The sequence below is a fragment of the Ochotona curzoniae genome, unplaced genomic scaffold (assembly GCF_017591425.1).
Source record: "Ochotona curzoniae isolate NIBS_2020 unplaced genomic scaffold, NIBS_Ocur_1.0 contig_1014, whole genome shotgun sequence".
Lineage (NCBI taxonomy): Eukaryota > Metazoa > Chordata > Mammalia > Lagomorpha > Ochotonidae > Ochotona > Ochotona curzoniae.
Window position 1 is genome coordinate 22,510,932 of NW_024464920.1, and position 26,364 is coordinate 22,537,295.

General features: G+C 37.0%; 1 protein-coding gene across 3 annotated transcripts in view; it reads right to left on the reverse strand.

Moving 5' to 3' along the window:
• The window catches only part of NAV3 (neuron navigator 3), a 317,473-nt gene that overhangs the window by 121,266 nt on the left and 169,843 nt on the right, over nucleotides 1-26,364 (reverse strand). For all 3 annotated transcript variants that reach the window (XM_040981262.1, XM_040981256.1, XM_040981269.1), the window contains exons 10-12: nucleotides 20,449-20,557; nucleotides 19,413-19,796; nucleotides 7,539-7,658 (exon numbers count right to left, since the gene is read on the reverse strand). In XM_040981262.1, the coding sequence (XP_040837196.1) occupies nucleotides 7,539-7,658; nucleotides 19,413-19,796; nucleotides 20,449-20,557 (613 nt within the window). The remainder of the gene's footprint in view (nucleotides 1-7,538; nucleotides 7,659-19,412; nucleotides 19,797-20,448; nucleotides 20,558-26,364) is intronic.

Here is a 26,364-nt window from a genome sequence, read left to right on the forward strand (position 1 = left end):
AAAAATCAGTAAAAAGCAATATGAGTGCTTAACCTGCTTATTTCATAGGGCAACGAGCAGTCAGCCATCACTGCATTTAGGACAAGGGTTTACATAGCTGCGTGACAGTCCATCCAACAGATGGAAGGTCTTTCTCTCTGTATCTCATTCTCTCTGTATATTTGCCTTTCCAATAAAAAATTTTAAAAATCTTTTAAAAAAAGGACTTCTTACATTGGGAAAATCTCAGTCATAAATCATCTTCAAAACTTTTTTTTTCAATTTTTCTTTATTTTTTATTTCATATTTATTTATTTATTTTTTAAAGGTTCATTTTATTTTCATTACAAAGTCAGATATACAGAGATGAGGAGAGACAGAGAAGATCTTCTGTCTGATGATTTACTCCCCAAGTGACTGCAATGACCGGTGTGCCAGTTCGAAGCCAGGAGCACCGTGCCTCTTCCGGGTCTCCCACACGGGTGCAGGGTCCCAAAGCTTTGGGCCGTCCTTTACTGCTTTCCCAGGCCACAATCAGGGAGCTGAATGGTAAGTGGAGCTGCTGGGATTAGAACCAGCGCCCATATGGGATTCCGGAGTGTTCAAGGTGAGGACTTTAGCCGCTAGGCCAATGGCACTGGGCCCAATCATGTTCAAAACTTAAAGAAAGTTTATATATATATTGGTGATTTCCTATAAACAGCATATGATTTGGTCTTTTCTAAAAAAAAAATTCACCTAGTCATTTCTATCTCTTAATTGGGGAATTATTCCTCTTACGTTCACAGTGATGATAAGCAGTATTAATCCTCTCATTTTTCATGTAAAATTTCATCCGTTTATTTTGAATGTCTTTTGCTCTTTTTTTGGTTGAGTTTCATTGTGTGTGTGTGTGAATGTACTTTTCCTTCATTTCTGCAGTAGGACTCTCTTAAGCATTTTTATGAGGCCATTTTGGAAGTGATGAATTCCACCTGCTTGTTTTGGAAAGTCTGTTTCATTTCTGAAGTACAGCTTCACTGGATAAAGCACCTTTTGTTTATTTATTCTTTCTCTTTCAGAACTTGGAATGGATGGTTCCATTTCTTCATGATTAAAAGGTTTCTGTTGGAATTACCTCCTGGTTATGCTATATGAGTTCTCGTAAAAGTTAGGTGATGCTTTATTCTTGCATGTCTATTTTTAGTCCTGCTCACCTCCTGTTGTTGGGTGTCTTTTATCTTGCTCCAGATGGCAGGAATTCTCAATGATTTCATTGAATATCATTTCTATGCCTTTACTCTCTTCTTTAAGGACTCCCCAGATTTGAATATTTGTTCATAAGAGACATTCCAAAGATCTCGGAGAGTGCCTTCATACATTTGTTTTAGTTCTTTCTGATTACCATATTTTCAATGATCTAACTTCACATTCAATTATTCTTTCCACTGATTGATTCAGTCTGGTATTTCTACTATTGGACTTGCTGAGTTCTTTACGCTGAACATTCCTTTCTAGCTCTTTTTCAAGAATTCTGCTGAATTTATAATTTATACCATATAGTTCTTTCCTAATATTGTTTCATTGTTATTTTCAAGTATTCTCACAATCTCTTTCTGTGTCTTCACCAGGCACATCTTCAACCCCCCTTTGTATGTATTCCTATGGTTTCTATTGTCTTCCTTTCAGACATCATTTTGCCTTGATTTTTTCATATATCTTGTTTTTCTACATTGATGTTTGTGAACCTGGAAGAAAAGTTGCTTTTATTCCTTTGGAAGGGTGGTTTTTGTTGACTGAAGGCTTTTCTCTATGTGTTTCAGACGTCAGTTTTGTAGGTTCCTTTGTGGATTATGGTGATCTCCCCAATGAATTTTTACACTGTAGTCAATGGTGGCAGCGTGGAAGTATGGAGTACTCCTGGGACTTGGTGGGGTTGTTCAGATCTTAGCAATGTAGTCCTATGGAGTGGAGACTCTTGCAGCCCTAGTCCTGGGAGAAAGCTAGTCTGGTGCTACAATGAGGTTATCAGATAAACCTTTAGCCACCACCAGAGTCAAAATTTACCATTTAAATATATCGCAACACAATTAAATGAAGCCAGTGTACTTTAACAGTCTATTATAAATTTATCTGTGAAGTTCCTGGAGAATTTACAATATATCTGTAAAGATTGTAACCATTCCATAATTTTTTCTCAGTCATATTAATAAGGACATGGGGTTGATGTTGAGTTGCTGGGTAAAATAAGTGAACTTCAGTACATTTAAGCTATGAAGTACATAAAATACATTGCAACTGGCTGCTGAAAATACTCCTTTTTAAGGGTCGGGTACTTTCAATTTGCCAATAAGTGAAATTTAGTTGTCTTCCTCTAGCCTTCCACATTTTAGACAGAGGTTGATTAAGGAAGAACCTATACCCTTTGATATTAGCAACACAAACCATTCATGTTCACTGTTAACACTAGCTGTTATGCAAATATATTTTCACTTACAGAACTTGTATAGATATATAAGAACAGGAAAAATAATAATCCACTGCTTTTTTGTTTTTAGTTTTAAGATGTCTCACAGGTGTACAATTGTAAATGTAATCCACCAATTTAATAAAATGAATCAATTACTAACATGTTTCCTGTTATTTACACTAGCTTGGGCAAAAGTTATTGCAGAACCACCAGAGTAGGAGAAAAATGGGCCAACTCCCTAAATTATTCTTTTAATATTAGTTATATGATTATAGGCTAATTTCTAAACTTTTTATCATATTTGCTAAGCAAACTTTTTATCATGTCTGCCAAATATGAGTATTAGACTAAATCAGCAGTTATTTTTCAATTTTTAATTTTAATTGCCTTTTAACATATTCAATGTGATGTACCGATACTTATCTGAGAACATAATGCTTTAAAGTATTTCATGAACAAATTAATCATTATAACAAAGAAGGTAGTGAGGGAGTCAGTATAAAAAAAGCTTAAGCTGATGAAACATTCAGTACCTCAAATTAAAACTTAAGCAGCTGATATTTTAATACAATGACTTATTAGTATCTTTGATATATTAATGTAGTTGTGACCTTAAACAGGACAGTCAGTGTTTCTCACATGAATCTAGCCTCAAAGAACTGTATTTTAATTTGGAATCTGACATCGTCTCATAGAATAAAAAACACTGGAAAGATTCTACCTACATTATGTTGGGAGGTCTTCAATGGTATGATGACAATTTTTATCTGGATATTTTTAAAACTACATCTCTAGAAGTTGATACACTTGTTTCAGCAATTGTTTGAATGATGAATTCTTAGAGGATATCACAAACTGGGAATACAGACATAAATTAGGCTTCACTCCACATTCCAGAGCCTCACAGTCAATGAACGAAGCAGCCATGTTAATAGATAATTATTGATGGCACACAAAACAAAAAGATAAATAAGAGTATATCTTAACAGCCCAGAGAAGGTACATTTTCAAAATGATCAGAAAAGACTTTTATATCAAACTTCATTTTTGGGCCTAACACTGTAGCCTAGTGGCTAAAGTCCTTGCCTTGCACACGCTGGGTTCTAATCCCAGCTGCCCTGCTTCCATTCCAGCTCCCTGCTTGCGGCCTTGGAAAGCAGTTGAGGACGGCCCAAAGCCTTGAGACCCTGCACCTGTGTGGGAGACCCAGAAGAAGCTCCTCGCTGCTGGTTTAGGATTAGCTTAGTTCTGGCCGTTGTGACCATTTGGGGAGTGAATCAACCGATAGAAGATCCCTGTCTCTCCTCTTCTCTCTGTATATCTGACTTTTCAGTAATAAATAAATAAATCTTCAAAAAAATCTCTATTTAGCATTTTTGCACTTTTCTTCTACCTTGTATGATTTAAAATACCAGATTAAAAGATCAGGGCAAGTCAACAGAGGACTAATTTGTCTGTGAGCTCAATAATAGTAATTTTCTTTTTGCTGAGTAAAAGGCTATTATCTTAGAGCAGTTCTTGCTTGCCCTAGTTGAAATATGTGCAGCTGACCTGAGCATCTAGTAATGAGCAAGTTACTAGAGATGGTAACGCATCTAGTACCGGGAAAGCCCATAGCTAGGGTCTGCCTCATGCAAGCAATGTTCTCAGATTAAAGTTTGCAATGCTAGTTGGCATTTTGGTGTGTTGATTGCCCATGGCTCCCCTAAAGCATATTCAATCAACTGAACTCTGTTCTCTGTGTCATCGGTTCACTCTGCAGCATTCTGTTACGACCCATGACAACGGACTCAACTGACAATTTCTCAAGACAGAAAGGATATAAGAAATAAGAATATTAAAGCAAATGATAATTTGTTTTACAAAGGAATTTAAAATTAACAGATAATTACATAATTACAGTATTTAAGATCTCCCACTTTAAAAGGATATAGATTAAGATTCATTTCTTGAATACTGTTTTTTATAAGACTTCCATATGTATTTATAATAAAAGAAAAATTTCTACCTCTGCTAACAGAAGAATTCTCATTATGATCTTAGGGCTATGTAATTTACATAAGTGACTGAGTTGGTTTTTCTTCCATTAAATAAATCTTTCAAAGTTATTTTATATAACTCTCCAAAGCTGAATCTAAAAGATGGTTGTAATGCATTATTTGATCCACTTTTTAAACTACAGCTAGTATCACATTTTAACATTTTGGTATTGCTTTCTTTGAATAAAACAGAGCGAACAGACAAATATGAACTTCACACTAGTCGGTCGTTAAAAGGGGTTTATTTATTTATTTATAATATTTGAGTTGGTGGGGAGAGAAGTGGTGAAGTGGAGACAATCTAAAACCCTGCTGGCATCCCATTACGTAATGCAGGAGTCCAAGGTTGCATCTTAATTGCTACACTAAATAACCCCTTACCAAATCGCCAGCTTTCAATGTTCATGTTAGTTGTTTGTTTTCTTAGGTTTCACATCTAATAGATCATTTTAAGACAGTGTTTCTCAAACGTTAACGCATAAACGAATCAAATAACAATGAGGGGGGCTTCCATTGTGCTCAGTGGGCTAAGCTGCTACCTGCAATTCCTGCATACCACTCAAGCACTGGTTTGCACTCTTAGCTGTTCCACTTCTAATTCATGTCCCTGCTAATGCAGAAGATGGCTCAAGTACTTGCATGCTTGCCATCTACATGGGAGAGTCACAGGGAGTTCCAAGCACCCAGCTAGGCACCTGCTGTGTCCACCTGTGGGGTGAAAGAGTGGATGGAAAACCTGTCCTTCGCTTTCTTTCTGCAACTCTACTTTTCAAATGTATAAAATAAATGCTTTTTTTCTCCAGAGGAATCACATTGAGGGCTCATTTAAACCTGCCAGGAAGAGGGATACCATTTTCCCCTTACAGCATCCCAGTTTCTGATTCTGTAAATTTGGGGTGGAAATAAAAATTTTCATTTCCAACAAGTTTTCAGGTGATGCAAATGCCACTGGTTCATGGGTGACACATTGAGAATCACTGCTTCCATAAATCCCAATTTAGCAGATGCAGAGCTTGGTTTTTCTACTGGTCTGTGGTTCGTTAGACAGACTCCAATGTGGATCCTCAAGGGGAAAAGGGGAGTTTGTGATGCCAATATTTTCCAAACCGAAGTCCCCTTTGTGCCGATTCTGTTCAGATCATTAATTATACAGCTAGATCATATTTGAATTTCTTCCCTTTAGTCAATATCTCCTATTTTCCCAATAATTCAGTCCCCATCTTTCTTTTCTTTTTGTTTTTTAATAAAAAAGAGAGACAGCTCCAAAGAGAAAACCACACTTCTCTTGCCCCCTACTGCTCAATGCCACCTTCCTCTCTATCTTTTCAATAGTTTTTGCAGTCACGATTTTAATCTACTTTACACTCACAGTCTTAATTTTCCACTAATCAAAACATTCAACAAGTGAAAAGATCACAAGACCACATCTCCACTAGAGTAAAAACATAGGCTACACACATCAATTCGATCCCAAATTGACCATGTGATGGCTACCTTTTGGAAGGGTGTTTTATATTAGCTGCTGTATATCTGAGAAAGCATGATGTTTGTCTCTTTGAATCCAGCTTATTTCCATAAGCCTGTTTTCAGTTGCATCTATCCTATCACGATATCCTTACTGCACTGTGACTCTTTCTTGACCCCCTTTGCCCTCTGCCCAGGTGGACCCTGTTGCTGTCTGTAGCCTATATTCAGTCTCAAATTCATTCACTGCACAAGCATCAGTTAAAGGCTCAACATCTAATGAATATGACAGAAATTCTGCACTCTGGTCCTATATTATAAAGGGGAACACCAAAAATAAGCACATTACGGATGTATGCTACCCACCAAGGTGATGAATCGGAGACTAAAATAATGCAACTGATACGTAAAAAAGGTTAACTGGGAAGAAGTTTATCTGAGTTACCCTGGATGCTATTTTTCAAAAAGGAAGTAGGGACATACATGAAAAGATGAACATAACCAGAAAGAATGTGGAAGGGCAGTCAAGTCATAATATACATCAGTTGAAAAGCTCTGAGATGGAAGTAAACCCAGATGGCCCACAGAGCAGAAATAAATTTTGGGGGATGAAATTAGTAAGGGATTAAAACAGGGCAAATTCTCGAAGAAATTTAGGTCAAATACAGACAAAGTGTTTCACAAGCCAATTGTAATGACAGGCAACACACACAGTACCTGAGGACTATGATACACACACAAATACATATATGAAATAAGAGCTAATATTGTTCCTCTGGCCAATGGTAACATGCTAATATCACATGATACTGATGTCACTAGAGACCCATATAAGAATTTACTGTCTATCCTTTCAGGCCGGCTACACAGATGACACATTCTATTTTACACAGTTCTTATTTCTGATGCAGATAATAGTGTTTTTAACTCCCATCCTCATAGATACTGAATTAAGGAATTACCCAGGATATCGATCTATGACAGTTCTACAAATGGGCAACCTCTTATTGCTCAGTAAACTTTCTAAACATGGGAGGAAAGTCAGGTGAGGAATATAATTTATGACATCATTTTATAAAGGCAATGTTCACAGTGATGCTACTTATTATATCAGCAGAAACATTTCCAGAAAAATTATTATCAATCTTCCTCCCTCCCTCCCCTGCCCTCTCTCTCATACACACACACATTCCTTTTGAGCATTTGGGAAATTAGCCTAAAGCAAGAGTTGTTCTATGTTTTCAACATGACTACTGAGAAAACGTTTGTGTTTACTGTAGCTGATTTGAAATATGTTTTAATCTCGATGTCATTAGCCTCCAGGTAAATGTGAGGATGTTTCATTTAAAAGAAATTTTTTATCCAGGGCTCCTTTCAAAAAGGAAAAACTGATACTAAAACACCTGAAATTTAAAAAATACTCTTACCAGCCATTCAATTTTTCATTATTACAGAGTTCTTGCAAATGGAAACACCTTAGTTTTAATGTTATATTGAAACAATTATGTCTATATAACAAGTGTTTTGTGTGCTACTGTGTGTCTCTTAGGATCTTATTTATGGAATGGTTCCGTGCACACCTCATCATCAAGAGCTGATCACACTACCTGTCTGCATCCACTGCCACATCATGAACTCCTCTCTGGATGGCATCCCTTGAAGTTCCTGTATCTGGTATTCGGTTCAGGCTCCTGGTATACAGGTTCAGTCCACCATCTGTCATGTACCTAAAAAGAGTTGAAATGATCAATACAAAATTAAATGATCTCATCTATATAATTTAACCTAATAAATAGTATTCACAATTTACAATAATTTAAATGCACTACAGATTCTATTCCCTTGGAAGAACTAAAATATCATTTCATGTTTACATATTCTTTAATGTCCATTCTGCAACAAGGAACTAATTTATTATAAAACCTAATGTTCTTTATTGTTATCCATATTTTGAACATACTTAAAGAAAATGTGGTTCCTAGTAAAATAAGGGAAAGACAATTTCACCTTGGAAATACAATATTCAAAGAACTGAAGTCATAACAGCAATACAATATGACAGAATTTAAAGTACTATCAATTTATTTCATGATTAAGTATTATGGGGTTGGCACGTAGCCTCGTAACTAAAGTCTTCTCCTTGAATCTGCTGGGATCCCATTTAGGCACTGGTATGTATCCTGACTGCTCAGCTCCCTGCCTGTGGCCTGGGAAAGCAATGGAAGGCAGCCCAGAGCCCTAGGAGCCTGCACCCATGTGGAAGACCCAGAAGAAGCCCCTAGCTCCTGGCTTTGGATTGGCTCAGTTCTGGCTGTTGCAACCAATTGGGAAGTGAACCAGCAGACGGAAGGTTTTTCTATCTCGCTTCTCTGTAAATGTAACTTTCCAAAATAACTAAATAAATAAATCTTAAAAAAAATCATAATGCCATAGGAAAGCATTTGAGTCCCTGTTGCTTTACTCACAATCCAGCTCCCTGCAAAGCTATCTAGGAGAGCAACCAAATACAGTCTAATTACCTGGGCCCTGCACATACACAGGAGACCCAAATGAAGTTCAAAACTCCTATCATCAACCTAGCCCAGCCCTGGCTGGTGCTGGCATTTGGAGAGTAACAAGGATTTTCATTTCTTAAATTTTGCAAAGCAGAAAAGTTATTGTAGGGAATTCAAAAGACCAGGGGCTACAGAAGTAGCCTCTATGTTTTAAACTTGGGTTCCCAGATTGTTGGGGGAAGATTTGTTTATGTGTAATTGCAACAACAGAGAAGCATAGAAGAAAACAATTTGTAGAAAATAGTGCTATAAGGATAAGAATTTGTACATGAGGCTGTGCATTAGATTTAGCAGTTAAGACATCATCTGGGACACCTACATTCCATATCAAAAAAGTGCCTGGGTGGAGTCCTGGCTCTATTTTTGATTCCAGCTCCCCCCTCATGTGCAATCTGGGAGGATGCAAATGATACCTTTGGTACTTCAGTCCAGACAGCAACCCAGGGGGAATTGAGTGTTTCAGGTTTCTGTCTGGAACTGGCACCAGATGTTGCAGGCATTTGGAGAATGAACAAGAAGATGAGAGATATTCTTTCTCTTTCTCTCTTAGGAATAAAATAAATTTTTAATTTAACAAAATATACAAGAGAACTTGCACATGGTTACTCACCATGGCATAATTAAAACATAAATCTAGAAAATCAGCTCTAAAAACAATGAATTTAAGCACCACTTACTGCTGTCTTAGTTGAAAGGCTGCACTGCTCTCTCCACTCCCCATCTTGGAGATCTATCTACCTTCTTTATATCTCCCAACAACCACAATTATACAGGGATAGTTCTTCATTATAAGGGGTGATATTCAAGTGTTCAATATCCTACCCTGTGTTGGGATATCTCTCCTGAGAATTGCAATTATGTGGCATTTCATCATTCTCTTCTTGTGGACAAAATTAATGATAACAAAAAGTCAAGGGCTATGGGTATCTATTTTTCATCAGAACCACAAATGAATCTATCAGCAGACTATTGTATTTGGCAAAATTTCTTCAGCTGTCTTCCTTCTAAATTAATATTTCTGTGCCATGCTACCTCCTATGCTTTAGGATGGAACACTGAGGTATGCTATGTTCATAGGTACTTTGATTTCATATAACCATGTCAAATGCACATGTAACCCATTATCTATGATGGAATTTCTCAAAATACTTAGAAGCAAAATTACAATTAAGTTTTTTCATGGAAAAGAAATTAAGTTTGTTCATATGGTACTGAACCTGGCACAATGGCTCAATTGACTAATCCTTCCCTTGCAAAGCACTGGCATCCCATATGGGCACTGGTTTGTAACCTAGCTGCTCCACTTCCCATTCAACTCCCTGCTTGTACCCTGGGGAAGCAGTTGAGGACAGTCCAAAGCCTTGGGACCCTGCACCCATATGGGAAACCTGGAATAAGCTCCTGATTCTCCACTTTGAATCAGCTCAGCTCTGGCCATTGTAGTCACTTGGGGACTTCAGCAGATGGAGGATCTTTCTCTGTATCTCCTTCTCTTAGTAAATCTGAATTTCCAATAAAAATAATAAATTTTAAATAGAGAGACAAGAAATTGGCACTGTGCTATAGCCGGTAGGCCACAGCCTTCAATGCTGTGTTCCGCTAGGAATCCCTGTTCTAATGTTGGGATACCCAGAAGCAGCTCCTGGCTTAGAGCTGCCTGAACAGGACAGAACAAATTATCAACTACCCCAGCCAAGTGCTGGCAGTGAGTATCTGGACTAATGGAAACTCTAAGCTGGAGTATGTCAACTAGTAGATTCTGGAAAGATTTCATTGTGCTGGAGTGGTGAGATTGGCAGTAATTCAGAACTGTTGGACTATTGAAATCTCATGAAAAGGACCCTCAGAGTGTGTCCTACAACAGGGACACTGGGATGGGTGAGAGGTTGGGTGTGGCTTCTCCTCCTATCTCCCTCCTTGCCCCAGATGCAGGAAGGAAAAAAAAAGAATGTGGAAATGGTGATCTCACCCACTTTCCTGTATCCCTGTTCCCTTACCACCCTAGTCAACTATGTAAAAATTATCAAAAATAAAAACTAAAACTTAAAAAAAGATCTCCCTCCTCCTCTCTCTTGTGTCCTCACTTCCCAACATCCTGTCCATCCCCTAGGAATGTCTGCCTTTCAAATAATGACTTCTTAAAAAATGAGCCCATATGCTTATCAATAAAATATATACATATATACATATATATATGCAAAACTAAGTAAGAAAGTGCATGCTTTTTCATACAGCAACAATGAGCTAACACCAATTTTCTTTATACCTGACTCCAATGATAGAATAGTGCTAGTTTCTTCAAATATCCTTTTTTTTTTTTTTTTTTTTGCGCAGGGAGCTATCAGAAATCTTTTTTTTTTTTATTTTTTTATTTTTTTTTTTTTATTGTTGCTTACACTGTATTATGTAGTACAGTTTTATAGGCGCTGGGGATTCCCCCCACCCCTCCCCATACCCCTCCCCCCATGGTGGATTCCTCCACCTTGTTGCATAACCATAGTTCAAGTTCAGTTGAGATTCATTGCTTGAAAACACATGCCTAGCATAAAGTTCAGCGTCTTATTGTCCAGATAAGTTCAGTGGCCTCCTGGGGAGACCTTCTATGGTCTGAAGATAGGTCTAACAGAGTAAAGATCCGGTCGGTTAAAAGCCCCAACAAGGCCTCAGTTTCAATATACAACATTATGGAATTAATTGACATAGTAATGGGTAAACAATATGTTAAGAATAATGCGAGTTCCATTCTTCGAAACATCTGGGTTGAGACAAATATCCTTTTAAGTTCTCCCCAGTCACACCCCAGCACTACTTTCCAGGGGTGTCCAATGTGATGAATTTTATGTAATCATTAATCATTACTTTCTTGATGATTTTACCAAATGCACTTGTATCTACAAAACTATAGGGCTTGTATTGCATGTGTTTTAACAGTAAATAAAATAAATACGTATTTTGTGATTTCTTTATCTTAAAATCACACTTATCATAAATTATCTTACTTGCGGTATAATACTGTATCATACCCAACAATCTTACCCCTCCAATTAATAACTATGATTTATTAATTTCCGTGACTATTATGAACATTTGATGTGTTGTTAGAACGCCACCATTAACATTTATGCACACAGACAAAATTTTACCTTGTACACATGGACAAAAGGTTATCTAAGGTCTGTTTTGGGTTGGGAAATCCTGAGTCATAAGAGAAACACAGATGTATTCAATTTTCCTAATCAACATCAAATATTTCTGAAAAGCATTTCAGAACTTAAACTCCAACTCTGTGCCCATGGATGTAGTTTCATTATGGGATAATTTTGCCAGTATTTGCGCTTTTGTGAAGTGGTGGATGGGCAATGACATGGTAATTTTAGCTTTAAATTATAAATTCTGTATAACCAATCAGGCTAGTAATATCTTCATTTTTTTCTATAAGTCATTTATGTTTTGTTTGTAACATTTATGTTTGTGTTTTAATGCCCTTTGCTCATATTTGCCAAGTTATCACCATTTTTTGCTTACTGTATTGTTCTTTAATTTTTCACTAACAGTAATCCTTTCTTGATAACAAGCATTGTATTAACTTGTGATTTATATGAAATAAATACTTTTGCTGAATGATTAGAATTTTTCTGAGGAAACAGCTAAATTTAAAAAACATGTTTTGTATAGTCCTACATACATGGTAGCTTGATTTTTGAGATGTTAGAATCTGTTCCCAAGTTCAATCAAAACCTACTCTTTTCTCTACATGCTACTGAGTTTGACTCTACACCCATATCTTTTCCCTCCATGTGGACTATGGCTTCATTCTCTTCAGCCATTGCCATCAATTCTTCCTGGCTATTCAACTGCAGAAAACATCTTTCAGCAATGATTTTATATCTTCACTTTGTTCAAGTGTCACTTTTAGTCAGCATGGTTGGCTATCCTGGTTCATCTGTTCACACTACTTCTAGTTACTCACCCTCCATGTTTTCTTATATAAACACTGATACCATGCTGCTTCTTGAGCCCTTGACTGTTTTTCCTCAATTTCTTACACTTTGTGAATGAATCATGACACTCTTCCTGCCTTATATCATGCACTTCTATCATATTTGCCATACAGTTTAGACTTATGTTTTCATATTTACAACCTTTTCCTCTGCTGCACGTTACAACTGGATCGTTATTATTTATTATTACATGGGGAATCTAAAGTGAGCCTCCATTCCTACAAAAGAATTTCAGCTCAATATCCTCCTTTAAATTAGCACAGACACAATTAAAACATGTCCTCCAGACCACAGGGAACTTTTTTGATGGTTACATGAGAAACAACATACAGTCCTAGTGCAGGAACTGGTACAAACAGGCAAGACTATGATCTCATAGACTCAGGATGCCATAGTGGTTAACTGTGCAACCTAGAGTCAGCATGCTGAGGTTCAAACATGTTTATGATTCCTATTAGCGGTGTGGGCTCAGACAAGCCAGTTACGTGTGACTCAAGTGCCCCATTGGTCAAACAGAGGCAGTAAAACATGCTTGCTTCTTTCAGATATGGTGAGGTATCAATGCAGTTATGTATGTAACATGCATAGAACACCACGAACCATTATGTATTATATCAATAGTGCTACTACTACCAACTTTTTTTTCCAATCTTGTATTTACACATTGACTAAAGTAACTCATACTTTGAATATAAAATAAGAGGACACATTAAAAATCTTTGGTTCACAAAGTAGAGGCTCAACCAACCCTGGTCTTATCTTGGTTCTTCACGCTTCAGTCATCACAAAGTTTCATAAAGCAGAATTGAGGCAAGATCAAGAGAAAAGTAGGTTTAAGTCTGTTAATCCTAGACTCTTTTTGGATTTAGGCCATATGAGTTACAGTAGAATATTTAGCTATATACTTGCTCAAATATTTAGCACCCTGACACCTGAAAAGAACTTCAACTTCTTCACAATTAAAATAAGAAACTTTTCTACCACTTTTCCAGGGTGTTCCTTCTTTGATTCATAAACGGAGACTTTTTCAAAGATTCTCATTATAGGTAAGAGGCCTTTCTCTAAGTCCTAATTACTGACACATCACATCCCCAAGTGCTTAAAAGTAATTTCAAAAAGAGAAGAAAGAGATAAGCCCTTGCATGCTTCAAGTCATTTTGAATTCTCAGAATGCTGATTAACTAATTTTCTGAGTTCTACCTAAAGTATGTGAAACAAAACGAAGCTTTATTCCCGCTTGCATTGACTTCACGACATTCCTTGTGGTTACACGAGAAAAAAAAAATCTGAAATTAAACCTCTTCACTCATTAATGCACTTACTGAGCCTTTTTATGCCTTTAATCAGTAAAATATACTCTTAAAATGGTGAAAACTTTATGATTCAATTTTTAATGAGAGGTTGCAGAGATATTTCTAACATCATTTTACTTGAAAACCATCATCAAGTTAAGCTTTTAGTGGGTTAACTCTAGGCCTCATCTTCCCACGTTTACCTGCTAATAGTGGCCCATCACATGCCCAGGGGAGAATGAACACGATTCGTCCCGCATACCCTTCACACAATACACGCTGTCACCTGGAGCTGAGACCAGGCACAGCCCCTGCTGACTATCGCTAGTCATCTTCCACACAGAGAGCCCTTCACTGTTCTGTACGTGACCCAAGAAAGAGAAAAAGTCCAAGGCCAAGCCAGAATACATCACCAGACAAATTGTTCATACAAAATTTAGGCTACTTTTACTTGATCAACACAAAACCTGCAAATCAATGATGCATATTTAAATGTTCTCATTGCCAGACTATCCAAGGCCTTCTTTAAAAGATTGATCAGGAACAAAAATAAAGGAGACAGGAAGTCTGAATGGGGCGTCAAAATGTGGCATGACATAAGTAGAAAGCACAAAGAATATATCAACATTAGTTTGTAAATTTAGCAGAAACTAGCTAGTTACTATAAAACTAATTTCTTCCTCCTCCTGGACACATTGTAAAGCCTTATTTTCTGGGCCTGGTGCAGTAGCCTAGTGGCTAAAGTCCCTGCCTTGTACACATTGCTATCCTGGTGGCCCTACTTCCCATCCAGCTCCCTGCTAGTTGCCTGGGAAAGCAGTAGGGGGCACACCAGAGCCTTGGGACCCTGAACCTGTGTGGGAGACCCAGAAGAAGCTTCTAGTTACTAGCTTTGGATTGTCTCAGCTCCGACCACTGCAGCCACTTGGGGAGAGAATCAGTGGACAGAAGATCTTCCTCCTTGTTTTTCATCCTCTCTGTGTATCTGACTTTCCAATAGAAAGAAATAAATTTTACAAAAAACCCCACATTTCCTGGCCTCCTTCATGGTGATTATATGGCTCTTCTAGTTACCGAGTAGAAGTCATATGCATAACTCTTAGATCTGGTGATCACAAAATGCTACCTCACCACGATCCCTCCTCTCTTGTTTGTTGAATATCAATGCTCCAGTTGAGGTTGGAAATTTCATAGCAGTAGAATTACCAGTCATCATAACTGCTAAATGACTAGATGGTGTAAGTTCCTGAGTCTGAAACGCCAATCAAGAAGTTTTTTGTTTGTTTGTTTGTTTGTTTTAGTGAGGAGAAATGAGCTTCTTCCAGGTAAACTACGGATATCTTGAGATTTCTGTGCTGTAGAAATTAATGTTAACTAATAAGGCCGATGCACTGGTAAACAGGCAATGCTTCTACATAGAGGTGTGCTCATATTTATATATTTATATATATTTATATATTCTTAGATTCAGAACTCAGTGGATAAAAATCATTACCTTTAAAACAATACTCATCTAAGAATATGTCTGTATAGATACACATGTGCATAATCACCATTCATTTATTGGATAAATGGACATCTATAATCTGAAACGCTAGCCTCTATGTCCCATGTGGCTTGGTTACGTCCATGATGATCATCATTGTAAATGTAGTACTCAGGTTTCTTAGCACAAAAAGGAAACAAGAATTTTACTAGATACATAAGCATTCATATACATGTAAGTAAGTTGCTTGAAATTTCCTTCCTGGAAGTCTCAGGCCTCTCAAAATCTCTCCTTAGACACATCACATACCTATCTTGACTATTATTCCTGCCTTTCTAATACTCTTCCCATAATTCTCCTGATCTGCATTTCTAAATCCACACTTGTCAAGTTCCCTCTGCTCTCTCACCAGCACTCTCTCCTTTTCTGTTTCTCTTCTTGCCTATTTTTTTTAAACGACATAATTTCCTACATAAATGCCTACAATCTGAGCATTTGTTAGAATTCTGAACCTTTATAACTTAAAAAAAGAACTGTCCATTTTTGCTTTACAATACTCCCAAATCAATTTCTGTTCTTTCTTAATACTAATGTTATTATCATAACATCCAGGTTCAGCAGTTGGATCCTGAGTTCTTGCAGTAGTCCATGAAAACTAGGCCCAGTGCTTCTTTTTAAAATTAATTTTGTTTTTCCATGATACAATTCTATAGGCTCTGCGATTTCCCTTCTCTCTTCTCCAAATCCCCATGCTACCACTGATTTTTTTCTATATCCATACAATAGTATAGTTCTTCACAATCAGTCATAAGTCTATTATTCTGCTACTTTAGTGTGTCCTGACACTGTAGGCATGGACAATGGCAGACAGCCCAGCATCCTATTGTCAGGATACATTCAACAGCTGGATTGGGAGTTCATCTTTGGGAAGCAGAGATGCAAACTGCATCCTCTTAAATGAAAAACAGTAAAACAAAATCAACAACAGAGAGAAAAATAAAAAATTTACAACATCATGAAATTGAATAACATACTACTGAATGACCAATGTATCCTTAAGAGATGAAAAAGAAAATCAATGAAGGAAACGATACTATTGTGCGACCTACGTGTCAGCGAGGAAGTTTATAAGGAAAAAAGAACGTTTTGAAGAAATGATCAATAGCCTTTTCATTATTGCTTTTGCTACATCTCATGGGCTTTGATATTTTTGTTTTTATTTTCATTTCTGCCCCAGTGCTTCTATCATCAACTTGTTTTTCTTGCTTCCCTGACACTGATTTTCAAAACCAGAATCACGGGGCAGCTGCTGTGGTACAGTGGGTAAAGCCACCACTGACAACAACGGCATCCCAAATGGGTACTGGTTCATATTCTGTCTGATCCACTTCCAATCCAGTTGCCTGCCAAGGCCTGGGAAAAGCAGCAAAAGACTGTTCATATGGGAGAACTAGAAGAATCACCTGGATCTAGCTTGTTCATCCCTAGCAATTTTGGCTACCTAGGAAGTGAATCAATAGATGCATGGTCCCTCTGTCTCTCCCTTATTCAAACATCAACTTTCAAATAAAATAAATGGATCTTTAAAACCCAAACTACCACGCTTCTCATGCCATGTTCTGTGACTATTAGGTTATCCCTAATAGCATCAAGTTTAAACTTATTAGCATAATGATGGTAAGGTCTGTCAAGGTAGCTCTAAACTCTTTAAATACCCAACCTGCATGGCTCTCAGTTTCTGATTCAGAAAAATTGTAACTTACTAAAGTTTAGTGAATGACTTCTACTTTCTATATTTCTGCTTTTCTTAGCAAATTTTCCTTTTTAAAATATACATCTTTCATCTATAAATATTTCAACCAAGAAACACATTAAAATAGTTTTTCATTCATCCTTTTCCATTGCATGTCAGGGTTTAGCCTTTCCCCCCTTATTCTGAGTTCTTAGCTCATTTGTAATGCATATGAGCATTTTAAAATTATCCACACTTTGCATTGGGCATGTCACTCAAATTCTGATTTAAATTTCCCCCAAGCCAAGCTTAACTCTCCATATAATCATTTTGCTTGAATGTGAATAAGTCCCAAAATTTCTCACTATTCACAAATTCCATATTTTCCAATTTTAACTACTTGCTAAGATGTATCTGCCATCCCTGAATCAGGACTTGGAGCACTAGGACACACACACCCTCACAAATGTGCTCAGAAAAGAAAAAAAAATGCATTCCAGGTTTGCATCTAAGGTTGCACAAGGTGACAACTGCCTTCTTGTTTTCGTTCATACTGTACAAAGAGCTCTTTTCATAGTCTATTTGGGGATGTTTTTTCTACATTTTTTCGTTGTTAGAGATAATGCTGTTTTTAACGCTTCTCATGCATGGTACTGAAGTGGTGTCTGGTGTTCCTAAGATCCACAGGATGCAACACACCACAGAGAGAACGCATGCAGTAGGTAAGTCTCATTCAGACATGAGCTTCAAGGCTGTTGCTTGTGAATTCTATATTAATGAATCAACACTAGTTGTGAAAACTGTTCCTGTAAGCAGAAACACCTTCTTGGACAGATCTGTTGAAGGAAATGGTGTCAGAGGCCAGCGGGAACCTAAAGAACTATTTTCTCTTAAGTACAACAATTGGTGTTCACTGACATGCAGACACCTCCACAAAGATGACTTTATAAAACAAAACAGCCAAAGACAATGAGATTGACTGCACAGGTATGCATATATAGATAAATGCATGTACATAATTTTATATATGACTAAACAGTCATTCAAACAGATTTGAACATTCAACATAAAAATAAGTACACATAGAAGTTCTTATTAAAAAGCATGGAGAAGTAAGAGACAGGAGGAGGAGGAGTGGCAAGAATGGAGAAGAAGGCAGGGATGGAGGAAAACCTAAGCCTTGGCTATCCCTTGGTTACCATGTTCTCTGAATTGGGATTTCCCTCTTAGTCTACATTAAATACCTAGAAAATGGTAAAATCAAACTAATAACTATGGATTTTAAGTTATTAATTACAACAAATATAATGAAAATGCAGAAGAGAATAAATTTATTGAAAACACATTATTCAAAGATTTGTGCTAAGCAAAAATGTTGGATGATTTCCTTTATTGCCAACAGATGTTGCAATCTTATGCTTAATAAAAGTGAAAATAATTTAGGTAAATTAATGCCTCAGAGGTAGAAAACGATCAGAGGAGATTTAGAGTAGGATCCCTGATCCCAGTGTCAAGTGAGTTATTAGCTATCCTGTTCAATGAACATCTACCTCCTTCATTCTAAAAATTACTAAAATATCAGCTAGAATAAAAGTCAGAAATGTACTGGAGGACACTAGGAGATCAGAAAAGATCTACAAATCAGTTCAAAGGCCTTTTTGAGCACTTTTACATCTTCCCACAACCAAAAAGAGGCTAAGAAGGGCGATTTGTATGGGATTTTTTTTCTTCCCAGCTTATTTTTTACTCATACAGAAAAAAAATACTGACTCTATGATCCAAAAGGATAACGACTAGATCAAACTCCAGACTTAAATGAAAATATTAGGCAATGTTAGTTTTGATATATTTATAAAACTTGTGTCATAAAGTCAGCTGCATCTAAATTCTGATCAAATATTTTAAATTGCTAGAATTATCTAAGAACATTTTGGGGGGTGTAATAGGATACAGAAAGAAACCAGGGTTTAAGATTTTTTAAAATGCCATGTCATCAAAAGACAGTAAATCAATTGTAAATTTCAACTCTGAAATGATTTTCCTGCAAGTTAAATTGCAGGCGCATGCCTGAGGAATTCTAGAAAAATATCTGTGCTTCAAAGAAGCGCATAACAGCTTTAGAGAAGCCAAAAAAGAAAATATCAAGCAAAACAGCATGGCTCCTGTCTCCTTTCCACATTCTTCACTACACAACCTGTTACTTAAGCTGCACATGGAAATCTCTGAAAAACAACAACCATGTGTGTCTCCGCAAACTAGCAATAGGAAAATAGAAGAAATACCCCCAAGTAACCCCAGATTATTCATATTTTGTAATGCAATTAAAGTGTCTTTTCATGCCCTTTTCACAGCTAAAACATTCTGTCAAGCCACCGTTTCACCCTGCACATGTGGTCAGGGACTAGTGTCACTTACCCACTGTTGATGTCATCAGTCCTGAGACTTTTTCCAAGGATGTCACCATCACTCATGTAGCCACCAACATCAACCTCAGAAGACACATCCAAGTCACTGCTTGCTTTCTCACTCATGTCCATTTGTGACATATTTCCTAGTCGAGAGACAGCAGCCCGACGGAGAGGTGTTGTGTACATGAACCTCGAAGGGTCTGTGTGGATGAAGCGACTGGTGCCACTGCGTGGGTAGCCAGCACCCAAGGAGGGAGCATCTCCAGCCTGCAGTCGTGGACAAGCTTGACCCAATCTCCAGGTCATGGGAGTCGGCCGACCTGTCAAGTTGGGGATGGTTCTTCCATTCACTTCTGTCGTCACAGTGCTATCAAATGTTGTCTCCAGGGTGCTGTCAAACAAGATAGAGAAGCATCTATGCATTGGCTCATTTCGGACGTAAGACCACAATTCATGAAGATGGGAATTACTAGAGTGAAGAGTCCTTTAGCAGTATGCCATTTCCATAAAGGCAAATTGTTAGGTATGCTCATTTGATGATGATGATGATATTTTATGGAAAGGGACATTTCATTCCCAATTGCATTTTGTTTGTTTCTAGAAAAAGGTCACAATTGTATTTTGAAAAAAAAATTATTGTTTTACTTTCTCACAAGCAATTAGCTCACCCAAATGTAACTTTCTCAGCTATATTCTAAAAGTTACTGACAATTATGCTTGAATGTCTCCTACCAGCCTTTTCAAGTATATTTTAATTGCATTTTTGCCACTCTTCCTTTGTACAATACAATTAGTAGTAACAGTGTTATTTGCAAACCTATTTCAGGTTGGATGGGAAGCTACATTGAAGAAGAGGTGGACAGGATCCCTGGAGAATTTTCATTTTAAGGAAAATCATCAATTAATTGTCATGTGAAATGCATTTAATAAATGGTGAGGAGTAACTCAAATAGTTTTTTCCAGCATTATTAGAGGAATGTCTGATTACAATAGTTCCATCATTGCTCTTAAAGCATGTAGAATTGGAAAAAAAGAAAGAAAACCTGTGGCTTATCTGGGTCCCACGAAGGCTAGACATAGTTTCTTCTAAATTCTGCCTCAAATCAGCTATGTTTTTCACAGTTCTCAATCTTCTTGTTTCAGGGTCTTCACCTACAAAGCAACATTTGTTATTCATGCCATTTTCTATTCTCAAATAATTACATTATGAGTATTATGAATACTTCTTAAACAATAAAAACCAGAAATTTCAAAAATCATCATTCTGAAATTTTTAATTCTTTTTACCAAAAATCTGAACATAGACAAACAGAACATCACAACTGATAATTTTTGAAGTAAGGATAATATAATTTTGGATAAAAACTACATGATTCATACTCCTGAGTTTAATTTTAAAAATCTAAGAATATGTGGAACCTAATTATTTCAATAATCACATGTACTATAATTGTATGCAGAATACATGGAATGACTTCTGCTTATGAAGTAAGTGTGTGGGCCCAGGCAAATCAGAAGCCAAAATTCATTCCAGGCTTTCTACATGGATGGCAGGTACCTAAATAATGAATCAATGACTGCTTCTCAGTATGTACATCAGCTGGAAAACGAAATCAGAAGGGATAAGCCAGGACTTAAACTGGAAACTCTGATATGGTATATGGGAAACCCCAGTAGTCTCCTAACACTGCTCACCCTATAAGCAATGAGCTACTTTTTAAAAGATTTAATCATTTTATTTGCAAGACGAAGTTATAGATGGAGGGAGGTAGGGAGAGAAATAGAGAGAGAAGAGAGAGAGAGAGTCTTCTGGTTCACTTCTCACATAGCTGCAACAGCCAGTGCTGGGCCAGGTCAAAGCCAGGACCTTCATCCCAGTCTCCCTCTTGGGTGACAGGGCCCCAAATATTTAGGCCTTCCACTGTCTTTCCCAGGTTACTGGCAGAAAACTGGATTGGAAATGGAGCCAAATATTCATATTTGTGACATAGAGCTCAAATAATGTTCTAGGCATTTAAATCCAAAATATTTGTATCTAACAGGGTTGAAAGCAAATAGTGTTGTTATGGTAATGCTGTTCTCACTCAATCATGACCTATTACTTGGGGGTAGAAGTGCTGGGCAATGACTTTGATTACTGCCATGCAACATCTAGGCCAGTGTGCACTTGAAGTTGGTAAGTCTAGATAAGAAAGGTACATAAAAGGATAACAGAAGTGTTTTATTCTGTTCATTTTTAATTGAGCTGGATTCCAAGAATGGAGATTTTCAATTAAAGAAAAAATAAGGAAAGAGGGAAGCTAAAATGGAATGGATGGATTAGAGGGATGGAAGGAGAGGAGAAGGAGAATGGAGGATGGCAGGAAGTTACTGGAGAAAGAGGGGAATGGAAGGATTGAAGGGAAAGGAAAAGGTAGGCAGATAAACAGCATATATTAAATTACACCATGAAAGCAGTCACTCAGATGGAGAAGTCTAGATGTGCATCTCTAATCTGCTTTAAGAATATGGGTAGCTACGATTGGACAGTTGGTGCACTGGTTAAAACTGGTGCTTGAAATGCCTGCACCTTATATTAGAGTGCCTGCATTAATCAAGTTCCAGCTGTGTTCCTGATTTCAGCTTCCTGATCATCTAAATCCCGGGAGGTAGCAGGTGATGGATCAAGTACTGGGGTTTCTATCCCTCACGTCAGAGATCACATCGCGTTTCCAGACTGTGATAGTTGTTTGGAGGAGTGAGCCAGTGGGCAGGAGATTGTCTCTGTCCCTCTTCCCTTCAAAATACATGATTTTAAAAACAAGAATATGGGTAGCTACTCCAATCTACTAATTTCAGAGCACTGAGGTCCTATTTTTTTTTAATGTGCCTATAGTACATTCATAATCATGATGGAAATGTCAGAGATTATCCCCTTACATCTCAGACAAAAAGCTGATTTGTTTTATGTAGGGCATGGCTTAGGTCTCTGTGTGACACCTCTAGCAATGAAAAGAGCCCTCACACCTGCAGTGAACAATGGTTCCTTCACTTGTTACATCTCATTATGAAAATACTGATGAAGTATGAGCAATGTTCTGTCTCCTTTTCACTTCTACCTAGTGGCCCCAATGGGTCTGAAACAGACTGAACAAATGTATACTATCTTAGCCATGGCAGTCATTCAAACATTGGAAGGCAACTATTAATTCTTCGATTATCTTTTTCAGCCAAACACTGCTACTTTGATTAGCATTCCTCTTTTGGGATGGCTGCCAAAATAACAGCCATTCTGCTGCCAGTTTGTAAATCTTCTTTCAAGTCATAAATTATTCAAACAATTAAAAAGTGCTTCATAAGAGTGTTATGGTTTGAAACTTAGTATTTTAAAAAATTCCCTAAAGAAACTGTTTTTAAAGATTTTGCTTTATTTTTATTTGATATACAAGAATTTCAGACAGAAGGACACACACACACACACACACACACACACACACACACACACACACACATCTTCTATTCTTTTGTTTACTCCCCATATGGCCACAACAGTTAGAGTAGTGTCCATCTGAAACCAGGAGCCAGGCACTTCTGGGTTTTCCATATGGATGTAGGGGGTCCAAGGACATGAGCCATCCTCTGCTGCTTTCCCAAGCCATATGCAAGGAATGGGATTAAAGTGGAGCAGCTGTTACATGGACCAGTGTATATATGTGACGCCAGCACTGCATGGAAGCCTAGCCTACTATGCTGCAGAACAGGCCCTTGGGATTGTGTTTTTAATCTATATTTTAAGAGATGAAAAATCATATGTTGGGTGCTCATGGACATGGCAAAAACATTTCATACATTAATTCAAGTCATGCAAACTTTATTCCTATAGATTAATACTACTTGTACTCTCAGAACTTTTAATAACTTTTGAGGCTGTGACTGCATTCTTCCTCGAAGTTGTTCACATGCTTCTCTTCATAAATATAACATAATGTATTTTGGAAATAGCTATGAAGAAGATGGTCTTTCATTTTCAAATAATCTAGAAAGAAATTTGATGACAAAGAAGGATTTGTAGGGTAAATCTTAAAGGATTGAGAAAGAATGTCAATATATTCAGAGAAAACGCAAAGGGAAAGTACAGCTTTAATCAACTGAGTCAAAAGAAATAATGAACACAGAGGAGAAATCTAGAAGTGCATTAAACCTAAGACTCACTATGGGAGATTTATTATAGCAGAGAAACATTCAATTCTAGGTATTTCTAAGAGATTAGAAATCATAAGCAAAGGAAAGTACTACAGTTTTATTTGTTGGAGGAGATGGAGAATACAACTCAATGAATTTGTAAAAGTTCCCTGAATAAGACATTATATATGTCACCTATCCCTGACCTGGGTCTCTAGGATAACATCCCTCCGGCATTCCAAGTTTGGGAGAACTTCAAAGTGTAATAAAAAGACATGTTAAGAACTCACCAATTAGCAGAAACTTGGATTATGTTTAGTATCTCTTTAAATTTTATTTTCATTTTTTTTATCGTAAAAGCAGAAACAAACACCACACACACACACACAAACACAGATAAAGAGAAAGAAAAAACAACAAAGAGAGACAGACAGAAAAGAACCTCTCATGCTTCATTTGTCAAATGCTAGCAACAACAGGGCTGAACAAAGCCAAATCCAGGAACCTGGAATTTAATCCACATTTCCCATGTAGGCAACAGGGACCCAAGTACTTGAACCATCATTAGTTCCATTGCATAGCACACATTAACAGGAAGCTGGAATTGGAAGTGGATCTGAAGATGAGCCCAGGCATTCCAACATAGGATATGGACAACTTTATATTGTCACCTCCTACTAATACCTTTTGTACAATAAAGACAATTGTAGTAACTACAGACATTCTGTTTCACTATTTTTTACATGTCCATCATCTTTTAAATTCTGTTTTTCAATTCAGCGCAAATCTGAAATCTTCAAACTCTTCCTAGTGAATCCATTGCTTTCTTGTATTTTCCCTCATGTTTCAGAACCACAGCCTCCTTTTCTACTTTTTTTTTCCATCATGATGTTCACTCGTGACACAGAGTCACTGATGAAAATCTGGCAAATGGACTCTTTCCTCAAAATACTTAGCAAAAAATTGTTGCGACTTTATTCATACCATGAAAGATAATAACCAAGGCAGAATTTATAGCTGTAAATGTTTTCAGTGGCCCGTAGAAGACAAGATAAAAGTAAAAGCACTTACAACTACCCTAAAGATTGATTGCAGTGTCTGAAATGCCCTATAAATTTGTATTCACTTGATATCTTCAGGCTTGGGATGGAAAGAAAATGGAAGAAGATACCAATTATATAACATAAATAAAATTAAAAGTTCAGTAAAAAAAAAGGCATAAAATCTCATATGAAAACTTTATTTAATTACAAAAATGTTGTACCTTCTCAAAGTTGACTCCAAAAGTATGTGTTGGTATTATGGTAGGGGCTAGTGAATATTTTCCAGAATGATATATTTCAGAATTCATATTGAACTGTGGTGTAAAGTGCTTTTTAAAAATTGCCTATAAGGTCTTTTTTAAGAATACAGTACCAAATAATAAGCTCAATTTTGTACTCCTTGGCTACCACTTAGTGACTGTCAGATGGCTAAATCTTTGTGGTTCTGCTCATACTTTTTAGGCTTTAATTATACACATTATAATTAAAACTGCCAGCACTGACATCTTTTAATAGAAAATCAAATTATAAATGAATGAACCTGATTCACAGAGAATTTCATCCCCATGTCATCCATATTACCAATGTTTCTACTGAGAATATAGAAGCTTAAATTATTCTGAAAAATAAATCCAGTTTCATGGATGGTCCAGCAGTTATTTGGATAAAAAAGTATTAGAAACTTGTCTGCTTAATCCCAGTATTCTGGCCAAGGAAATAACAGACTACAGCCAACAGTTTTATAATTATCTTTAAAATATTCTCTGCTGTTATTTTAGCAAGGATCCTAGCCTGTCGTATTTATTAGGATATCTAAGACTAAAGAGTTGAGCTCAAGAACCTCACCTAAAAGCTAACTTGAAAGCGCCCTTTTTGAGGCACCAGCAGAACCCAGCTAAGCACGTGGTTGAGATTCTGAAACTGCTATGTGCTGTAGCCCTGGATATATTCACTCACTTCAATTGCATCATCATTTAAGAAATTTTATCATTTGGAAACACAATTATTCATATCAGAAGCATTCAAGGAAATTTTCCTACTTTTTCACTTGCAATTTGAGAAACAGGAATAAGTGGGGAGAAAAACAGAATAATGACATAGTTGCACAAATATAATAAACCGGTGCTCCATTTAAATATCATTATGTAAGTCTTTTGTGGAGAGGTTACTCTCTGACAGTAAGGTTCCAAGTTATGCACAAAAAGGCATGTGTCATATACACACCCACCCATAGTATGCTATTATTTAACAGAACAACCAACAAATACAGTCAGGGGACTGCAACTCTACTTACATCTTGGAAAATACTACTATAAGTGGTACTTAGAGCAAGATAAATGCATTTTAAAGGAAAGGGATGATTATTTTCTGATTCTATAGTTCCAGAGGATCAAAAGAGGAGCAAGATTCATGAGGATTAAGATTGCCCGCTGCCTTTGAAATGCACACAGCTCTCTTACGAGAAGCAGTTCATCACAGAAATCACACAATGGTGAAGAAGTAAATCTTAGTGTCTAAGTACCTTGAGTATTCAGTTTCGGAAATCATTATTCTGAAAACTGTGGAAATATTACTCTTTCAAAGCCAAAGTGACATGAAAAATTGAGCAATAGTTGCCTCTGAGCTTCCTTACTCTATAAATCTGGCTTGCAGAAAGAGCCCAGAAATGCTTGTAAAACATGTTGCAATATGAAGGTTACATAAAGAATTGCAACAAGCCTGAATTTAGCATTGGTTGCTCGAATAAAAAACAGA